This window comes from Tripterygium wilfordii, chromosome 22 (genome assembly GCF_013401445.1).
Source record: "Tripterygium wilfordii isolate XIE 37 chromosome 22, ASM1340144v1, whole genome shotgun sequence".
NCBI classification, from domain to species: domain Eukaryota; kingdom Viridiplantae; phylum Streptophyta; class Magnoliopsida; order Celastrales; family Celastraceae; genus Tripterygium; species Tripterygium wilfordii.
Window position 1 is genome coordinate 11,971,347 of NC_052253.1, and position 19,346 is coordinate 11,990,692.

General features: G+C 37.3%; 3 protein-coding genes across 8 annotated transcripts; all 3 read right to left on the reverse strand.

Moving 5' to 3' along the window:
* Nucleotides 1-247: 247 nt before the first annotated feature.
* Nucleotides 248-2,059, reverse strand: LOC119990577 (calmodulin-2/4). 3 transcript variants are annotated; one of them, XM_038836559.1, is made up of 2 exons: nt 1,899-2,059; nt 248-932 (listed from the first exon to the last, which is right to left on the reverse strand). In XM_038836559.1, the coding sequence occupies exons 1-2, from the start codon at nt 1,972-1,974 to the stop codon at nt 559-561; spliced, it is 450 nt and encodes a 149-aa protein (XP_038692487.1). In that variant the 5' UTR covers nt 1,975-2,059; the 3' UTR covers nt 248-558. The 3 variants fall into 3 exon arrangements, with proteins under 3 accessions (XP_038692487.1, XP_038692486.1, XP_038692485.1); XM_038836558.1 differs by lacking the exon at nt 1,899-2,059 and adding an exon at nt 1,104-1,173 and having other exon boundaries at nt 248-983; XM_038836557.1 differs by lacking the exon at nt 1,899-2,059 and adding an exon at nt 1,100-1,173 and having other exon boundaries at nt 248-979.
* Nucleotides 2,060-3,245: 1,186 nt separating this feature from the next.
* LOC119990576 (CBL-interacting serine/threonine-protein kinase 3-like) lies at nt 3,246-11,342 on the reverse strand. 4 transcript variants are annotated; one of them, XM_038836553.1, is made up of 15 exons: nt 10,683-11,342; nt 9,225-9,451; nt 8,913-8,975; nt 8,432-8,503; nt 8,090-8,197; nt 7,880-7,960; nt 6,958-7,011; nt 6,732-6,857; nt 6,555-6,644; nt 5,413-5,535; nt 5,189-5,296; nt 4,260-4,373; nt 4,087-4,143; nt 3,925-3,999; nt 3,246-3,679 (listed from the first exon to the last, which is right to left on the reverse strand). In XM_038836553.1, exons 2-15 carry the CDS (start codon nt 9,393-9,395, stop codon nt 3,605-3,607), a joined length of 1,317 nt encoding a protein of 438 aa, XP_038692481.1. In that variant the 5' UTR covers nt 9,396-9,451; nt 10,683-11,342; the 3' UTR covers nt 3,246-3,604. The 4 variants fall into 4 exon arrangements, with proteins under 4 accessions (XP_038692481.1, XP_038692480.1, XP_038692484.1 ...); XM_038836552.1 differs by having other exon boundaries at nt 10,624-11,342; XM_038836556.1 differs by lacking the exon at nt 10,683-11,342 and adding an exon at nt 10,268-10,549.
* A 1,039-nt stretch (nt 11,343-12,381) lies between these two features.
* Nucleotides 12,382-17,814, reverse strand: LOC119990575 (COP9 signalosome complex subunit 2-like). Its single transcript, XM_038836551.1, has 12 exons — nt 17,630-17,814; nt 17,454-17,546; nt 16,072-16,150; nt 15,187-15,427; nt 15,035-15,109; nt 14,812-14,946; nt 14,451-14,638; nt 13,817-13,885; nt 13,658-13,748; nt 13,400-13,534; nt 13,082-13,194; nt 12,382-12,950 (listed from the first exon to the last, which is right to left on the reverse strand). The coding sequence occupies exons 1-12, from the start codon at nt 17,637-17,639 to the stop codon at nt 12,860-12,862; spliced, it is 1,320 nt and encodes a 439-aa protein (XP_038692479.1). The 5' UTR covers nt 17,640-17,814; the 3' UTR covers nt 12,382-12,859.
* Between the last annotated feature and the right edge of the window lie 1,532 nt (nt 17,815-19,346).

Sequence of the window (19,346 nt, forward strand, 5' to 3'; positions counted from 1 at the left end):
AGACAACTTCACAATAAGAATTCAAACAATCCTGCAAATGCAATGTCAACACCAAGAGTGTGTGTTAGAGAGAGGGAGAGTCAGATAGGAATGATACAACAAAGACATTGAAATTTGCACAAACGCTTCCTACTAGAGCAACTGATTTAACAACTATATGCTTGCAGCCTACCATACAATCGACAATTAACAGGCAATGTTCACATAAAGTAATGCTTAAAATTCTGAATATAAACAACATTAGTCATCCATAAGAAGAAAAAACATGAGATTCCATTAACTGTTCTAGGTTCACAACAGGGGTAGAACGGAATACAAAAACATAAAGCAGGCACTAACAACCCAAACTACTAAACAAGAAACAGAACAAGCAGTCGGTACTACGGATAAAACCACAAGAAACAGTGCAAGAAACAGCCAACCACTCAACAGCTATGACAAAATATTCAGATGTCCTAGTGGAAAATAGAAATCTCATCAAACTTATCTGCCCTGTTCCCTTCGACTTTTTTTTTTTTTAAAAATGATATCTGTTTTTTGGAATTGAGTGAGAGGTGCTCACTTGGCCATCATGACTTTCACAAACTCGTCATAGTTGATCTGCCCATCACCATCCACATCAGCCTCACGGATCATCTCGTCAACTTCCTCGTCTGTCAGCTTCTCACCGAGATTTGTCATCACATGGCGAAGCTCAGCAGCAGAAATAAAGCCATTCTGGTCCTTGTCAAAAACCCGAAAAGCTTCCTTGAGCTCCTCCTCGGAATCAGTGTCCTTCATCTTCCTGGCCATCAGATTGAGGAATTCTGGGAAATCAATGGTACCATTGCCATCAGCATCGACCTCATTTATCATGTCCTGGAGCTCAGCTTCAGTTGGGTTCTGCCCCAGAGATCTCATCACAGTTCCAAGCTCCTTGGTGGTAATGCAACCTGAGAGAAATTCATAACAATTACATTGGAGTGAAACCATAATGGCAACAAAATATCCGTGAAGGCGGACATTGGATAAGGTAACCAAGCACCATTGCCAACACATCAAAAAGAAATCATTTCCATGGATTCAATCATGACACTAACACACATGAAATTATTTCTGTACAATCAAATGAATCAATAATGCACACACTTCACAACAAACAGCAACATGGGATAACATCATCTGAAGCTTCACAACAAACAGCAAAATAGTCGAAGAGTTTCCCAAAATTTTATATATGATTCAGCAAAACAATGAAAGCAATCCTTCAAGATGGTTTACACAACTAATCAGCACATACCCAAGAAAAAAAGAGCATATGTACCAACTAAAAGGCAAACAAAACAGGAAAATGTTCATACAGCCATTAAATGGGTTCCAAAACCAAAGAGTAAACCCTTCATCTTCATCTTCACCATTAACATATACTATGCATCCACGATGGCTCCTTGATGGTAATGCAATCTGAATCAAATTTCACAAATAGCCTAACATTCCATGAAAGATGTGAACTTAAGTCACACAACCAAATATGGCAGTTTAAACCTTGATACGCAACTACCAGAAACAATTCAATGAATCAGAAAACAATAAGATCAACCCCATGGCTACTGGTAATAAGTAGTTAATTTTCATCATCATCGTCACAGCCTTTGCATGAACATCTCAAAATCATATCAACAAATAAATATATACGACGATCTAAGCTGAACAGATCACAGAAATCCCTACCACAAATCAAACCAAAGAAAGATATTGCACAAAGAAAGAGAAATAGATCGGCAGGTAGTAAGAAAAGAAAAAAGCTCCAAAGAAAGTAAGGATCGACAGCTTAATCGATATGGTAATGATTGAGATCTAAATACAAAAACCAATTGAACGGACAGAATAAAGAAGCGAAGAGATCTGAGAGGGCAGACCATCGCCGTCCTTGTCGAAGAGGCTGAAGGCCTCCTTGAACTCAGAGATCTGATCGTCGGTGAGGTTTTCAGCCATAGTTGATGTCAGAGAGATATGAAACCGATTGAGAAAACTAATGTGCGTGTGACCAGTCGTGCCTTCGACGTGGAAAATGTAGGGAAGGTTGTGGCCCGTGGGGGTTATATAAAGGCCTAAAAAAAAGCCCGAAAGGGTGGCCCAAACCCAAAGCAGCTGATTCTCTTTCATCACCACGAAAACCTTTATATAAAATTCTCTTTCAGGTCACATGGAAGATCCCGTAACCCCATCGTTCAGTTGAGATCTAAGGTGAGGTCTAATGCGAGAAGATAACGCAGGATGAGATTACTCATGGACGAAGATAATATAAGATGACATTCACACACGTTGGACTGAGTAATGGTCAAATTTACAAATTATGATAATAGAAACACTTGTGAAGTTAACTAAGAGGTGATTTGGTCAAATTCAGCATTTCAACCAAGAACGCGTTGTTATATTAACGGATTAACCTTTCATAAACGAAAATCGAAAAGTGAAATGTGTTCTCGAGCACGAAAATCACCTGGAAACTAGAAAGAGAGAGTGAAATTCGAACTTGTCAACTTCAACTGGTGTTCGACAACCATAAGCAGAAATCAAACTAAGAGATGACATACCGTACTACTTACTGTACATCTACTGCTGAAGAGGAACGAATTGATTTCCTCCTCGTTATGTTTGGGCCACATTTGGGCTTTATTGACAGGCCTTTAGTTCAATCGACTATAGGCCTTCTCTTTGGGCCATTACCTTGGGCTTTTATTTTGGACATCCGAACTTGGACTATTTGACTAATGGGCCTCAAGCAATGCCTTACTTTCCGTCCTGCAAACCAAGCCCAATAACAACAGGCCAAGCTTCTTCTCCATGTGTGACTGTGACTGACGTATTGGATACGCATTGACGTTGAAGAATCCGCAGAGCAGAGGATGCCCAAAATGGCTGTGGTTGCAGACAAAATATTGGAGATATATTAGTTTGGGAATGGACAAAAAATAATCAATTATATTACTTGCCTTATTTTTCATTTTTTCCGTAGTCATTGGAGTTGTTGAGATTTCCCGTCAACACATCGAGGATATTGTCAACTCGGACCATGAGCTCGCACGAATTTGTTCTTCATGAACCGTCGTTATTGTTTCTTACACCCAAAAAATACATCTTCAATGTGAGATAAGAGGAGGTGAATTTTGATTACGCAAACCACTCGACTGAGTTATATCAAACCGAACCGATGTTAGTCTTGAGTCTTGACATGGCTTTGTTTTGCAGAATGTCAAATATTCCAAGACAAAAATCCCTCATTTAATTCTAGTTCAACACAAGGACTGATAAAAGGGTACAAAACACTGTTCCCTGATGAGAAACAAATCAGAAAGAAGAAAATCCAAGGAAAACAAGATTTTCTTTCTTCTTGTCATACAATCAGGTGTGCCTCATGATCTTAGGAGTGAAAAAATTGAGCAGAAAATTTTACAAGCTCTCTATGTCTACCTAATAAAAATGAAGATGGAAAGAACACAAAAGAGTTTGCTAGATAAGTTGATCAAAAAGAATGAACATATAAAACACAATGGAAAACGATTGGCAACATAGAAACCAGAAGATCCAGCTAATCAATCACCCCTCAAAATCGGCAGTGTTTTCACGTTGCATCTTGCATGTCCTCCTCGGTTTTCCAAACAACATTGTCGAGGGAGGTCGAAAGGTTTTTATAAAACTGCAAAAGCACATTCAACAGCAGCAGCAAAATGAGAATACGCAACTTGAGTTTACGTTACAGTAGTCATGCAACACTATCTTCTAACTTATCATAGTATCCTTGGAGTATTAACCAGTAATGAACATTGCTAATATTCTTCTTATGATAAGTCATAGTACCCTATAACTCATCTCCGATGAGCGGGAGAGCTGAATATAACTAATGAGCAAACAAAGCAGAAACGATAAATAATCGAACAATACCTTATGGAACTCCAAAGTATCACCTTTTGCTTTTATCACTTTGACCATATGAAGAGATGGAGCCACTTGAAATATCTGATTAAAATAGCAGTAGAAAGATCAAAAATAGTAGACATTATATCAGAGATATCTTACCAAAATACGAGATTCATTGTGGCATACCTCTGTCGCAATATTAAGGTTTCCCTTTCTCCCAGCTTTCATATTTTCAAGCCTCATCTGAAAGGCATAATGAGAAGAAAGTCGTAAATTTTACAGCCAAAGCTAAACATTACCTCAAAACCTTGTTTCTGTAACTACTGAATTAAACCAAAGTGGAATGGGAATATTCCTACCTTGTAATTTTTTTTGTGAACATCAAAGCCAAGGGGCTTTGCCGCTTCCTCGATCTTATTTATTATCTCATTGGGCGGGTATTTAGAAGTGAACCTTGTTTCTCTCTTGAAAGCCTGCAGCCCACGCATAACAAACGAATATTAACCAAAAATAATACAAGATTGAAATATTAGTAAAAACAAGCGAACATGTGGCCCATTGCTATAGTTGTGGAAGCCTTGTGCACGGGTATTGTTTACATTGAAGTATTAGTAGAAAGGTAAACAATTTTTGTGCATAAGACTCTAGCAGTGGAAGCAGGATCGGAGATGGGTAAGATGCGATCAATCCGACCCCTGTGTAGCTGAGAGGTTGTTTCTAGGAATTTTGGACATGCGACCTCTAGGTAGGAGTGAAGTAAATATAAGCATTTTTTTCAAGCCAGAAAGAAGATACGCTGAGAGTGGGAAGATGAAAAGGAGCAGAACATCTTCAATGATAATGGAAGAGAGTACCAAGACGAGACTAGGTAGAGGGAACTGTTCGGAGTTTGTAGTGAACCAATTTGAATCAGTTTATTCTCTTAGCTAGTCATCAATCCCCTTGATGTGTTCTTTTACTACATGTTCCGTAGTTTTTGCAAACTGACTTCTTCAGTTCCTCATATTTCTAGAAGCTCAAGATGACAAACACAACAAAGGGAAGGGAAGGAAACAAATGAATAAAGGGAAGGTACTGGACCTATAATCCTACAGAAAAGCAACACTATGACAGCACAATATTCTGAACTCCTGATGCAGGGACTGATGTTTTAGATACTGCGACAGTTTTCATTAGCATCAGAAAACAAACAAATTATCACAGAACGCAATTGTAGCTGTTCATACCGGCAGATGAAAACTACAAAGGATGGAGAATGAGGATCATGAAAACTTATAAACATGCGCACCTGCTCATCAAATAGATTCCCAAGGTTTAGCCCTTTAGACATAGAAATTAGCTCAAACGCATTCATAGCTGTAGGCTGTTCCTCTTTCTTCTCCGCGACTTGGTGTTCCTGTTGCAATGTCAAAATACATGTCAGGCAACAAAGCATTAAGAGAAAACGAACTCCACTGGACCTTAGTCAAATTAAATGCATAAAATCGTGTAATTACAAACTCATATACTCACTTCTGAATCCTCAAAGACAGCTTCAACATCATCCAAATTTGTATCTTCCTTCTCTACGAACACTGGGGGTTTATAACCTTTCTTGAACCATTCATCTTCTAAAATTTCAGGAATGGTTATTCGCTGCCATGAAGAGCAGTAAATCAAAAAACGGGAACCACACAAATAACTAAGAGATGCAAAATAATATGAGCTTCAAAGGTAAGAAAATTATTAATGGGTAATGGCTATATTTAAAGTCCAACATACATGAGAACGATCACAAATAAGTAGTATATGCTTTTGCAGGAGTAAGGAAGGAAATCATTGCTTAATGTACATGCAATAGGAGAAAACAGTTGGTTAGACAAACAAATGCAACACAAGAAGTATTCAATGGCCTTCATGAAATATATCTGTTACATTGGTTGCAACTCCTCTCCTAAAGAAGGATAGACAGTGATTTTGAAGAAAGCGAAACCAGGAAAACCATGCGGTTTAATTATCGCATGTTGACTTCTTGGATTGCATTTCCAACTATTGTGCATGCCAAAACACAAAAGGGAAGCAGAAAAATATACGATAACTTTAGAAGGTGGAAAAGAGGAAACCGAAGATAAAGGCACAAGGTAAAATAGTTTCTATTCGCACCATAACAGTTGGAAGAAGACACCATCCTTCATCTATGCCAAACAAACTCCTTAAGGATTGGTTAAACATAAAAATCATACAACTTCATATGCATCAACTCTGTGGTTTTATGAATTCACGTTTTAGATTTTTCGACTGACCAAATTTAGGCTGGCCTGCTCTCATCAAACAGATTTGACATAGTTTATAATCAGATGCACTTTGCAACAGTTTTTGAGCATGCATTCTCATATAAATGCTGGAATGGTAATTGGCTAGGGTCCTACGTGTCCAGCAGTGATTTAGCTTTGATGGTGAGATCGACTGCCATAATAGTGATAAGAGAAAACATTCCACATCTGCTACCGAGAATCCATATGCATGATAATATAAAGATGTGACACTTGCCACGATATGAAGCAACACGTCAACACCATTAAAAATTCATAAACATATTTTGGGCTTCAATTTTTGCAATCTCAATGGTTAGGCTCAAAAAGAGAATGTGATGACCGTATGGCATAATTACTTACAGTCATAGGGTTGGGATCCAAAATTCGAGTGATTAATTTCATGGCGCCGAAAGAAAACCAAGGGGGGCAAGTGAAGTCTGCAGCTGAAATCTGGACAAGGTGCAAGCAAGTGTGAGAAAGCAGAAGTAGGAGAATGGTAGAAGAGTGATACTTTGATATTTGTTAAATGCTGCTCACTTTCTTATATAGGTTCATGAGATTAGAATCATCAAAAGGCAAATACCCTGCAAGCAGTACAAAGAGTATCACTCCACACGACCACAAGTCGGCAGTTGCCCCATCATAGCCTCTATCATTAAGGACCTAAACAACAACAAAGTACATAATAGATTAAGCACCAAAAGTATAAAAGTGGTATATAGATGGATAAAGGACTTTAGAATGAAACAACAATGATCTTCACCTCAGGAGCAACATAATTTGGAGTACCGCAGGTGGTGTGAAGCAGACCGTCATCCTATAAAATGAAGGAAAACAATCCAGGACTCCAAATTAGCAAATGAAAAAAACTATTGTTATAGATACTTATACCATTAGCGCATAAAATGTTGAAACTTGAAACAAGTCTCTTTTCATATGCTCTTAACTTATAAGTATCAGACTTGATTTTTATTATTTTTGAAATGCACTTGTTTTTTATCGTAAATATACTTAAGCAGAGGCCATCAAGCAAATTGCAAATTAGTCAAAGTAGCTACCCAAATGACGTTTAATATTCCCCTTCTCTTCTTTTTTTAAATTCTATTGTTTTGTACTACTTCTATTTCTTGTTTCCTTTGCTCAATAGTCCTAGCTGGTATTTCACCCTGACAACTGTCACATATCAAACCCAGTAAAACTAAAACTCAGTGAAACATATCTTCTTCAGTTTCCCAATTTGTCTGAAGAAAATTAACTCTGCCATAAACTCCACTAATTATTCCAAATGTGCGGAGGTTTACATCTTCAGGGGCCATCCTGTCAGTTATAAAGTAATGCAATACTTAAATTCATTTTACTTGAGGTAATTTTTCTACTACAGACCAGAAGGAATGTTTTTCCATGGAAACTCATTAGAAGTCAGAAGAGGCCACTAAAACATTCTACCATGTCAAAACGAAGTTATTCTTTTTCCCTTTCTATAGGGGGAATGTAACACCATAATTTCATTTCATAGAAAGATGCCCTTTTAAGTACAACTCCTTTGCTACATCTTACTATAGCTAGAGCTCATCTTGGCTTTTAGCCTTCAGACTTATGTACTTCAAAGCACATGCTGATAATTGACAAGAATGGATAATGAGAAAGCATGCGAGAAATTTCAGATGTTGTTAGATTGAGTTTACCCTGACTTGCTGGGAAAGTGCACTCAATCCAAAATCTGAAACTTTTAGGTCTCCATAAGCATCCAACAGCAGATTTTCTGGCTGTCACACAAGGCAAAGAACATTAAGACAGAACTACATTCTCTAACAAACATGAACATATTCATCCATTCCCTAATTCCCAACTTTCAAAAGAAGGAAAGAATGACCAAATGATCATAGATGTCCCACCTTCAGGTCTCTGTGATAGACACCCCTGCTATGGCAATAATCAACCGTACTTATAAGCTGCTGGAAGTATCTCCTAGCTTCATCTTCTCTCATCCGGCCATGGTTTACCTTCAAGATTGAAAGAATCATGTCAAGAAATGTGCCTCATCATAACAGTGAACAACTACTGTTCACAAAGCTCCCACAGAGGAGGCGAAGTCAAGGAAGTGCAAGATGCAATCAGCCTTAACCCTGGATATAATATGATCAAAATTACAAGTAAAATCAATGGCGTCCAATATTTTTTCCTGCCATTTTGAAACACGCAAAAGAAATAGGACTAATTGTACATTCACCACTTACAATTTTGTCAAAGAGCTCTCTCCCAGTAACAAACTCCAAAACAATAAATATCTTTGTCTTGCTTCCCATCACCTGAAAAAAAAAAAAAGATTACTCCAACCAAATTTCAATGATTTAGCATTGCCCATAGTAAACTTCTCTTTCCCTCATATGCAAATTCCTTTCAGTTCTACTAAAATTTAATTATAACGTGGATAACTAATTCCTATTCTTGGCAACACATTAAAATCCAGTAGAACCTTCTAGAGCCAGTCTGATCGTATCACTGCTAAGTGCCTCTCATGGTGCATAAACCATGTCAAACCAATCGCAGGATGCTCAGAGTTCAATATTCACAGGGAATGTCCAAAATATCACATAATCAACCAAGGAAAAAATGCACATCGTTTTTTTTTTTATTTGAGGGGGGAAGGGGGAGATGGGCCCTACAATCAATTGCATCAAATTTTAGACGAAATGAGAGAACGGCAGGGAATGAGACCTCATACAATCGAACAACATGCGGATGCTTTATCAGCTTCATTGTTGCAACTTCTCGCTTGATCTGCAAAAGCATGAAGAAAACATCTAAGAATAAATATATAATCACAATGATGGCTTCCTTACCATCAGCTAAACATAATTTTCACGAAGAGAAGATCTTTATAAGAATAGAAATTCAAAGTCTAAAGATAACTGATAAAGCAGCATCTTGAAGATCATTAGGAACACAACTTGGACACAACTAAAAAACACTCATCTAGAATAGCATAAAGAAATAATTTTTCGAAAATAGGAAGAATCCTATTGACACCTGTTCCGCCATCTTGTGTTTGAGAACCTTCTCTTTGGAAAGAATTTTAATAGCCACAGGCTCCCCCGTCTCAGAATTTCGTGCAAACTTCACTTTTGCAAATGTTCCCTCGCCAATTGTTCTTCCAACCTCATATTTGCCCACGCGACGCTTAATTTTAGGCTGACTCATGCTTTATTGACAAGTTGGACTTTCTTATTGCAGCTGGAAATCAGAGCGCACACAACCTATAACAATTAAATTGGAAATCAGAGCTCTATCAACCAGACAACAAAATAAGCATCACAAATCATACCTTGAAATTGTTTTCAAAAGGCTAATATATCATTCTCATACAATTTGCTTTTTCAGAGCTTGTTAAAAGTAACAGAATGATCTAATTTGTTTAATAATAAGTGCACAGCCCGAACACTATACAGAAATGGAATTCTGAGTCCCCAAAACACAAGGAGTGGAGGAGGGGGCAAGGCACAGCTGTAAGTAACCATAGTTGTGATTTTCTGACTGACGCTAAAAACTTCAAAGATATTACATGATAGTCATACCAAATACTGTGCAATACAACATAACACAGGAACAAAATGATTTCCACCATTTCTGAGTAATTTTTTTTTTGCCGTATAGCTCAAGGTCCAGAGAAATATTAGTGTTAAATGTTAAGATTAGTTACTTTGTCATTCAACCCAATAATAAGTTAATTAGTTGAGTTGGGGCATTTCATATCATTTATACATATTCTAACACTTTTCCACGTGCGGGTTGAGCAATCCGAAGGCCCAACATGTGCATAACAAACGAAACTCAACACTAGGGCTACTCACACCACTAGGGCTGTCACCAAGGTCATACACATCATTCAATAACAAATTTAAGGTTTTAATTGCAGAAGCTAAGGTCTAAACCCAATACTCATACTCCAATACCATGTTAACATTAATTACTTTGCCATTCAAAACTCACTCTATTTGCTCTAGCGACAATGATTTCTCTTTTCAGTCAAAAAGCACAAAATCTTAAAAATCATCAGATCAGAAGAAACCTACCTCACCCCAGGGAAAAAAAATTCCAAGGAAGTTACGCTGGAAAAGATACAAAAAGGTAAAAAAGGGCCTCGTACATTTCAGAGTTCCAAGTTCCAACCAGTTAAGGGAAAAATAAAATAAAACCCAGTTCAGAGTTTAAAAAAAATGTATAAACAAATCGAAAATTTGAAATCAATTTACGAGAGCAAGGTTTTGGAATCACCAAGATGCATGCAGTCAATAGAAGAGTCGAAAAAAAGCTTCAAATCAAATTTAACAATGGCATCATCTATATATACATGTGTAATAACATTCAATAATCCTACAATGATTACATTTTTTAAAAAAAAGAGTGAGAGTAGGAAGAGAGGATATACTCGGAGATTTGTGGTATAGAACTGGCTCTTCAGCTGGTTCAAAGGGCAGAAAAACTGACCCTTTTTTGCTGTGGAGTCGATGAAGGTTCTCTCTCCAATTGTTGCAAGAAGGCAAAGCTTGGCCTACTACAACAAGTATCAACATTGTCTCTTTATATTACAAGATTTTACAAAGTACCAACACAAGTAGTCCACGTTTTTCACCTCTCACAGCATTATTGTCGAACAGGTTATGTGCCACAGTACAAGTCGAAGAGATCTGGTCCACGTGGTTGTGTCGAGGACCCCATTCCCTTCTCATCAATGGAGACAACAACGTCACCATCTCTTTTCCTCTAATGAATTGTGTGTGGATGTGTTTGATCAATGCCCATTCCCTCATATTAATTGTATACTGTCAGACCATTTACAGTTTTCTTTCATTGTTTGGCAAGAGAAAATAAAGTGGGTTTACACACTTACACAAAAATAAACAGAAAAACAGCAGAGTTTTCAATTTTCATGGCCAATAAAAGGAAAAATAAAAGTTAAAAACAAATTATTAGTCATAAAATTAATGCCAAATCCACAAAAAGATTTCCAAATCTGCATTGGCTTTAAAATGGCTTGAGTGTGGAGTTATACGTGTCGGTATTGAACCAGATCCTCGGTCGGGGAGCCTCGGATTAAGAAATGAAGGAGAAATCCAAAGGAGTAGGAGCTCCTTCTTCTGCCTGGGCCCTTTGTTTGAAAGAGACATATCCAATTTGATTCCTACTAAGCTCTTTTTAATAGAAATTCCAACTTCACACGATTTTACGTTTTTTTTCCTCCTCACTTTTGGTGTTATATGAGATACTAATTGAAATGTTCAAACAATATTGTTATCTTTAAGTTTACCGAATCATTGTCGATAGATCGAGTCCGCAAAACTTTATTTTTATGGGATAATCTCCAATGGTATTTTCGGATCACTATGGATACATCGAACCTACAAAATTTTATTTTTCATGGATCATCTCTGATTATACTTAGTCCCAAAAAACACAGTATTGAAGTAAGAGTGTCTCGCTTTGCTTATAAATCACTTAAATATATTATGTCAAATCGATATGGGATTACAGTCTTCCTGACAATGTGTAGTGGAGATAGGTTTTGTTTCTTTTTATTATGTGGTGTATATAAGCCTCACTTTCCAACACCACGACAAACCTAACTACAAAATAAATCACCACACAATAAGATCCCAAAGTATAAAGAACAGACCCACCAATTGATTTTTCCTTTTCTATATAAGAATGGTGCCTCGGCCAAAGAAAGGAGAGTCTTCTGGAGTCATATATGAATCAGAGCAATCAGTCCAGCGTCTTGCTTTTCGTTTTCACTTTTCCTCCTTTTGCTTTCTTTCATCCAATCTCTTTAATAGAAATTATACTATATAATGCAGGATCCATCTACCACGATTCACCTGCGGAACCCATCACGTGGGGATCCGAACTTACACCAAAATGAATGGAGAATGGGCTTATATGACAACAAAGTATCTCATATATAACACCAGCAGTGAGGATACTTTGGTCTTATATCACCTCTCCCGTTTCAAAATAATATACCCCTTTGGCATTTGAACATCAAACTAGCGTCTCTAAGACGACCACGCCAATCAAGAATTGAGAAAGTAGAAGAATTGAATGCAAATAAAAGGACAACGTAACCTACTAAACAATATAGACAACAGAATGTGTACTATCCGTGTATCTCATCGGCAATGGAGATTCGTTAAGGATTTGAATATAACCTGTAAGAAGATCTCTCAGAGATTTCACAAGGCAATGCTGAAATCATGTATCACTATCATCAAACTGGTCCCCATTAAAGGGTCTCAGCCCTGTACCACAACCATTTTTCACCTTGACAACCACCTCAATACATCAACCAAAGTCCAAAACAGCAGCAATAGACAAACCAAAAGCATTTACTAGGAAGCATATTCTCCATCTATGCTATCAACATAAGACACGTCTCAAATTTTGCAGTACCAAAATTTTGTCGTGTTCAGAAGATATTTATACCCTCAAACTTGTCTTCAAAACATCTTATAATGAGATGAACAAGAAATTTCCCAGCTGACATTCTCTAATGCATAAAACTAAGCACATCTACTTTGCAGTTTTTACTTTGTTGTGGCCCGGAAGCAGGGAAAGAGGACTGTTTTCTTGGCCATCTGAGAGGAAACCCATGTTACCTGCCAATGATTTCAGTATATGCGATTGCTGACAGTTTGATAAAGAGACCTAAGTTGCGTGTTCCATTTATCTATGGCAGTATACTTTTTCATTCCCTTCGACCTGCATGACATTTTACATCAACAATGATGGTATGAGCAAGATAATGAAAGTATTACAACAATATACAATTGTTCAGCTGCCATGAAAGAGTGAACAAGGATGCAAAACATGGAAAGACAAGAAATGCAAACCTGTCACCGCGTTCTAAAAGCCTGTTCACTTGATCAATGTGGCCATCAATGCGATTGTCCAAAATCAATGAAACCAACAACTGCTCAACATCTTTTTCTGGCACATTGAGTTCCTGAATTAGAACCAAATTTAGTAAGTAGTCTATATAAAGAAGAAAATTGTCACCAAGTTATACCAACACCAAAAAAAAACCATCTACCCTCTCTTCGTACTTCGTAGGCTAAATCTTTTTTGCATTCAAAAAATATATTAGTTTCAGCAGCTCAACAATAAAACTGAAGTAGTTCATGTATGTAGCAGGAAATTTTGTGATTCACCTTTGATATGAAAGGAATCCGGATTCTAGTGTAAGGTTTGATAAGCTTAAGCAGCACCTGGGTTCTGACATTTTTCAACAGATCTTCAATATAATTTCTGATGAATGGGTCATCCATTATCGTCCTCCGGTTACTCTGGAATACCCACCAATAATCAGATGGTATATCAAAAAAATAAAACAAACACCAGATGAATGCAAATGGGGAGTGATGAAAGAAAAATGTTAGTGATGCAAGCGATGCCACTGTGTAGAGTACCTTAAGAATTTTTTCAAACTCCAAAATCTCATTACGTTGATATGCTGCTATGAGATTTGTCATTGCCAAAATCTCAGGATCATTTTTGTATCTGCAGTCCAACAATTAGATAGAGTAATGAAAAACAAATGCTCATCTTATGAGCTAGTAAAGACTTACGGCTTGGCTTCTTGACCATCAAATGGATTAACTTCAGATTCCATTAGCATATTGGCAAGAACCAGATACCTGTGAATAGAGACATTCTAAGTGGTGAGAACATTGAAGAACAGGGTTAGAGATGCTAACATGGATTTAGAAGGGGAAAAAACATGATTACATCAACATATTAGATTTCTATCTCAATCCACCGGTGTGTTGTCTTTGGAAAAGATAATATAACAAGACCATGGCCCTTGCAAACCAATAAAAACATTGGAATACAACGCTTCAACATTGAGACTGTACGAAGCATGGACACACTCACATTAGACATGTTTTTACATACAACATGCATCAGACTTATCGAACAAATTTTCCTTCATTTATGGTGCGGGAACACTGCTCCATTAAATTCCAATTTTTCAACCTATAAAATTAGAGACCATATCCATCGCCCCAATTCTATTTCTCCGCCCTAAGTGAATCACAAACTACTGCTTTATTTTCTTTCCCTAAAAGTCATTCTAATTACACCATATGCAATGATGTTACAACATTTCTGGTTTTGTGCCCATTGAAAACGCAACTGAGGTGCGTATAAGCTAAAGAAAAAGTTCTAAGAAAACGAAGATACAAGAGACAATAAGCATACTTCAGGCATTGTATGCGCCGTTGATTTCCAGCTTCATCGTAGTTCTTAAAGGCTTCAAAAAAATCTGTTGCAGCTTCAGCCCATTGACGCTCTGCCGTATGCATCTTCCCACCACATTCTCGAATTATTCCCATTATCCTTGGATGGGGTATTGCTGACTTAATTGCAAGTGCCTTTTGGTATAATTGCTGCAAGAAATCATTATGTCAAATGCAGCTCAATCGTGTTGACAAATTGGTAAAATAAAGCAAGTGAAACATGCATAACATAACATATGATAATCTACCAACAATAAAAATGAATTGAAGATATAAAGCAACCACGCATATAAAGGAAATGCCCGATGAAAATAAGGAAATACCTTGAGCTTTTTGTTGTTTTTAGTTTCTGTGTACATTTGAATCTCAATTGCATATACCTCCAGAAGTTGACTTCCTTTCTTTTGGTCGTCTGTGCCGTCTTCTTTTTGACAAGATTTATGGAGTTCCTTTAGAATCTAATTGTGCATGACATTCATCTCATAAGTGACGAGCAATCCAAATAATCGCAATAAAATGGGATACAGCATGTATTGAGAAAGATACCTTACTCATTCGCCCATATTCACCCATATCAAACCAAATCTTGCATAGCTTCAGATTCGTTTTGAACCAAAGTCTCTGCATGACAAGGGAGCTCCATCAAATCATGACCTAAAAGGCACAGTTGTGATGAAAAAAAAGGATAGACTTTTGACCTCATTCTTTGCCTCCTCCAGGGCCCATAGAGTAGTCTGATAAAATTCTTGCAAAAGGCCAAAGTTCTGACTAGCTGACCCAGAAATAAAATCCATAATATTATTAATGCATTTCTCGCTATAATTTCGTGTCACTGCTGATTTGATGTATGTTAACATCTCCCTGTAAGCATTCATCATTTCTTTGTACTTCCCTAAACGATAGTAGAGCTTCACAGTTTGCTTTAGTGCTTTGAATCCCCTGCACCAAGGATCATATACAGTTGCAAAAACATTTGCTCAAATCAAAATTTAAGGTAACTAATAAATTCAGAAGTCGATTATTGGACGGATAGTTACAGACATAAGATGCTAGTTAATTCTAAGTTTGATACACATAACGGACAAGGCATTGAATGCTCCATTCCAGGCAGCATCTTTAGTTTGATATGGTTAAACTTGGAGCAGAGCATTCTGTTCCTTCTCTAATTACCCTTTTGGTGTGGCATTTGATTTAAGAAGCAGTCATAGATAGGGGGATACATCCCTATTGCTTAGTTCAGTAAGTTAATGCTCGGAAATGAGCATTCATTCCATTCTCAAATGCTACATTTGCTACGGCATTTGCCAGAAAATGGGATGGCCAATTCCTGAGCCAAAGGTCATTCTTTAACTCAGTCTCACAATTTATACATTTAGTTAGGAATAGAATGATTAAGTCCAAAATGAAAGGGAGTGGAGCACCCCTATCAAGGTTGTATATGTTGACCCAGTACAAACCATAGTGAAAGTCATATGTTCAAAACAAATGGAGAAGACCAACATTCTTGAAAGTTTAACCAAATTCCATAGAAATAGGATATCTTATCCGGTTAACAATAGGTATCAAAATGCTAGAGCACTCACCACTCTGCCTTCTCAGGTTCCATGCTAACCACTTCAGCAAAACCTGCAAGCGCTCCTTCTGGATCTGTTTCAACCAAACCTGTTTTTGTTTTCAGGTTTGGGAATTGGGAAACATTAGTAAAACATACCACAAATGGTGCAACTAGCAACACTATAAAACTATCCAGCATGAGAGAGGAGAGAAAGAGAATAGTAACAACAATAAAGGCCTAGATGGTAGATGTTACAATTGAAAAACATATTTGATCTATAGCTTATCTTCTACTTAAAGGACAAACATCACTCTTTAAGTGCATAATAGCTGTAAATGGGTATAGAAACACATGCAAAAAACATTCTATCCGCGAAACATCAATAAATGCATTACACCCAAAGAAAAGACAAAACCCACTAAACTTTGTAAGAGTGGAAAACACTATAAACCAGGTTCAGAAGTGCCTTGATAAGAATGTCCCGTATTGCCTCAATCGCTAAGTCAATTCAAGCTTTCCATCTTTTTCATATATGTAAGCTTCAAACAAGCTTCATTTACCCACTCCAACCAAATGCCTCTAAAATTGATAAGTTTTCAAACCACCAAGAACATTTAGGCCATTATTCTCGCATTGCATTATGGTCACAAGGTACCCAGCCTTCAAAAATTGAAGGATATTATTTATCAAGAAATCCAACCACGCTTCATAAACCATAATTTACCTGCAAACTTGCAATGAAAATAAACCTAAAACACTCTATGATCCTCTTTGACATTTCAGGAAACAACATTTTGGTGTCTCAGAACATATCTCTTGAAAAGTTTTCAGTGGCACCATTCATGTGATGAAAGCATCTGACAATGTCCTCCAACAAACATTATGATACAACAAGCATGCCAGAAATAAGAACAGTTAGAGCTTTTCTCACACAAATGACATATTCCAAGTCAATCAGCAATCTACAAGCCCATGGATAGTCTGTAACTGTAAGCCATCCATTAAGTAAAAAAATAGTTTATGAAGTCTAGTTCTCCCCGGATTTGAGTATTTAGGTCTCTCCCAACCTTTTAATTCCTTATAATCACTAATCAGTCAAGTCCCAGGAAAAATATACCCCACTGATTCAAAAGAAAAGAATATACATACACAAGTCTTAAATTCTGTAAAAGAAAACATCTAAATCATATGGTCAAGTCCCCCCAACGTTCACTAGCTAAATAAACTTCTTCACAAGAAATTTCCTCCATGGATAGAGTCTCTGCTATATACCCTTTAATGCCTACTAGATATTTCAAATTACGGGTCAATCTATACTATCATCCACACTTCATCTTTCAAGAATGTCCATTAAATTAGACCTCCTCAAAGCAGGAAACTGTTAAACAAGTAAAAGTAATGAGAAAATACCTTTGGAGTTGTAATATTGATTCTCGATGTCAACATCTTGTTCCTCAGGCTCCTCGTCTGAATACTCGAAGCCATAATCCTCCATATCGGCATCTGCGCATTCAGTAATGAACGTAAGCATGTATCACTTCATGTTTGTAGAATATTTGACACAGAGATTGCAATACAAACCCTACCTGAACCCATGATTAGTCGCGTGGATAGCAAACGAAATTCCTCTCCGTGAAACCGATTTTGAGTTCACCGCGCAGGCACCGAATGTGACGAAGCTACGAGAAAGGCGATCAGAATTCCGGTTTCAAATCCCAGTTAGGGCATCCACTGCAAATAAGCACTAGGCTGATTTAGAGGGTTGCGTGGATAGTCCGTGATACTCCGGTCATATAAGCGTTTGACCCCATGTGAGTATGTGACATGGACTGGCACAACGGAAAGGCCCATTCTACGGAGCCTTTGGCCCATTACGCCTTGTTCTCTATGAACGGAGCCTTTGGCCCATTGCGATCTTGTTCTCTAATGGACGGAGCCTTTGTGGCCCATTGCGATCTTGTTCTCTATGGACGGAGCATTTGAAAGGGATGTCTCTAAAACAAGGAGCATGCGCACCCTAGTAGTGCATTTTTCCCTAACTAAAGTGTCTATAGCCAATCCAATTTTAGCCGCCGATACACTGCTGCTTGATTCTACAAATGGGATCTGTATATATAAAAGCCGTTAATTTGTTTTGAAAAACGTCAAGACTGTACTCTCATATCATATTGGAATAACAAAATGAGTGGTATATAAGTAAAAGTCCAGCTCTTCACACACAAGTGATGTATTTTCAAGTATAAGTACTTCATATATGGCCATAAGAACAAAACCGTACGGGCCTTTGTCTGCTTTGGATCAATATCAATATAGTGTGTTTGGGCTGAGTTTTCTAATAGGGATAAATACACCCCATTTCTCTCGTACTCTCACGAGTGGCTATTTAGTGGTATCGAATGATCATCAGTTGCCAACCGCTGCCAACAACATCGTGTTGGGCTCTAACAGTCTAACTAGTTTTCTTAAATTTGGCAAGCTAATTCTATGCACTTTTTTTTTCGAACCTTGGACGCAATTGCGCCTAACCCAATCGATTATCATCTGAGTCACCTTTGTTGATAAAAGGATTACCTTATTGACCTGTTACTCTAGTTTGTTTTATCAATCACCATCTTTTCTACGTAATATATTAAGAAGAACAAAATATTGTCTAAGTAATGGAATAAACAAAGGCGAAGCCTCACTTATTTGACCCCCTCAAAAATGTTAATTAGACCTATATAGTAAATTACATAAGGATCCCCCATCGTTTTCAATTTAGACCCATCATTACAAAAAATAAAGTTTAAATGATTGTAACAAGAAGACATTTGACAATTATTATTTATCTTATTTTATAAACTTTTGATTTTTAGTGTTATTTTTCATATTTTCAAATGTGTAATTAATAGATAACTAAAAAAAAATTAGGGGCAAAGTGACAAACCCCCTCTTAACTTTACCCACTTTGACATAAAATCACGTGCTCGTCCCCGACATCCCTCTCATATTATACCCAGGCTTCGCCTCGGGAATAAATCAAACTTTGAATATTTTTGAGATAAGTGATTGTGAAAGATTGACCAAAATTGGTGCTGACGTTGCTGTGAAAGGCTAATTGATGAAATAGAGAGAGAGAGAGACATATGATTTGTCTGAACAAGTCCAAAGCTTCATAGGAAGACAACAGAGAGATTGACATTTATGTGACACATCTATTTTTTTGGTTACAGTCAGTTACTTCAGTTCAGTGTGAATACAGACAATTAATGTCGTAAGTTCAAGAAAATTTCTTATTGGAATTCAAAGTTGCTTAGGTGTACA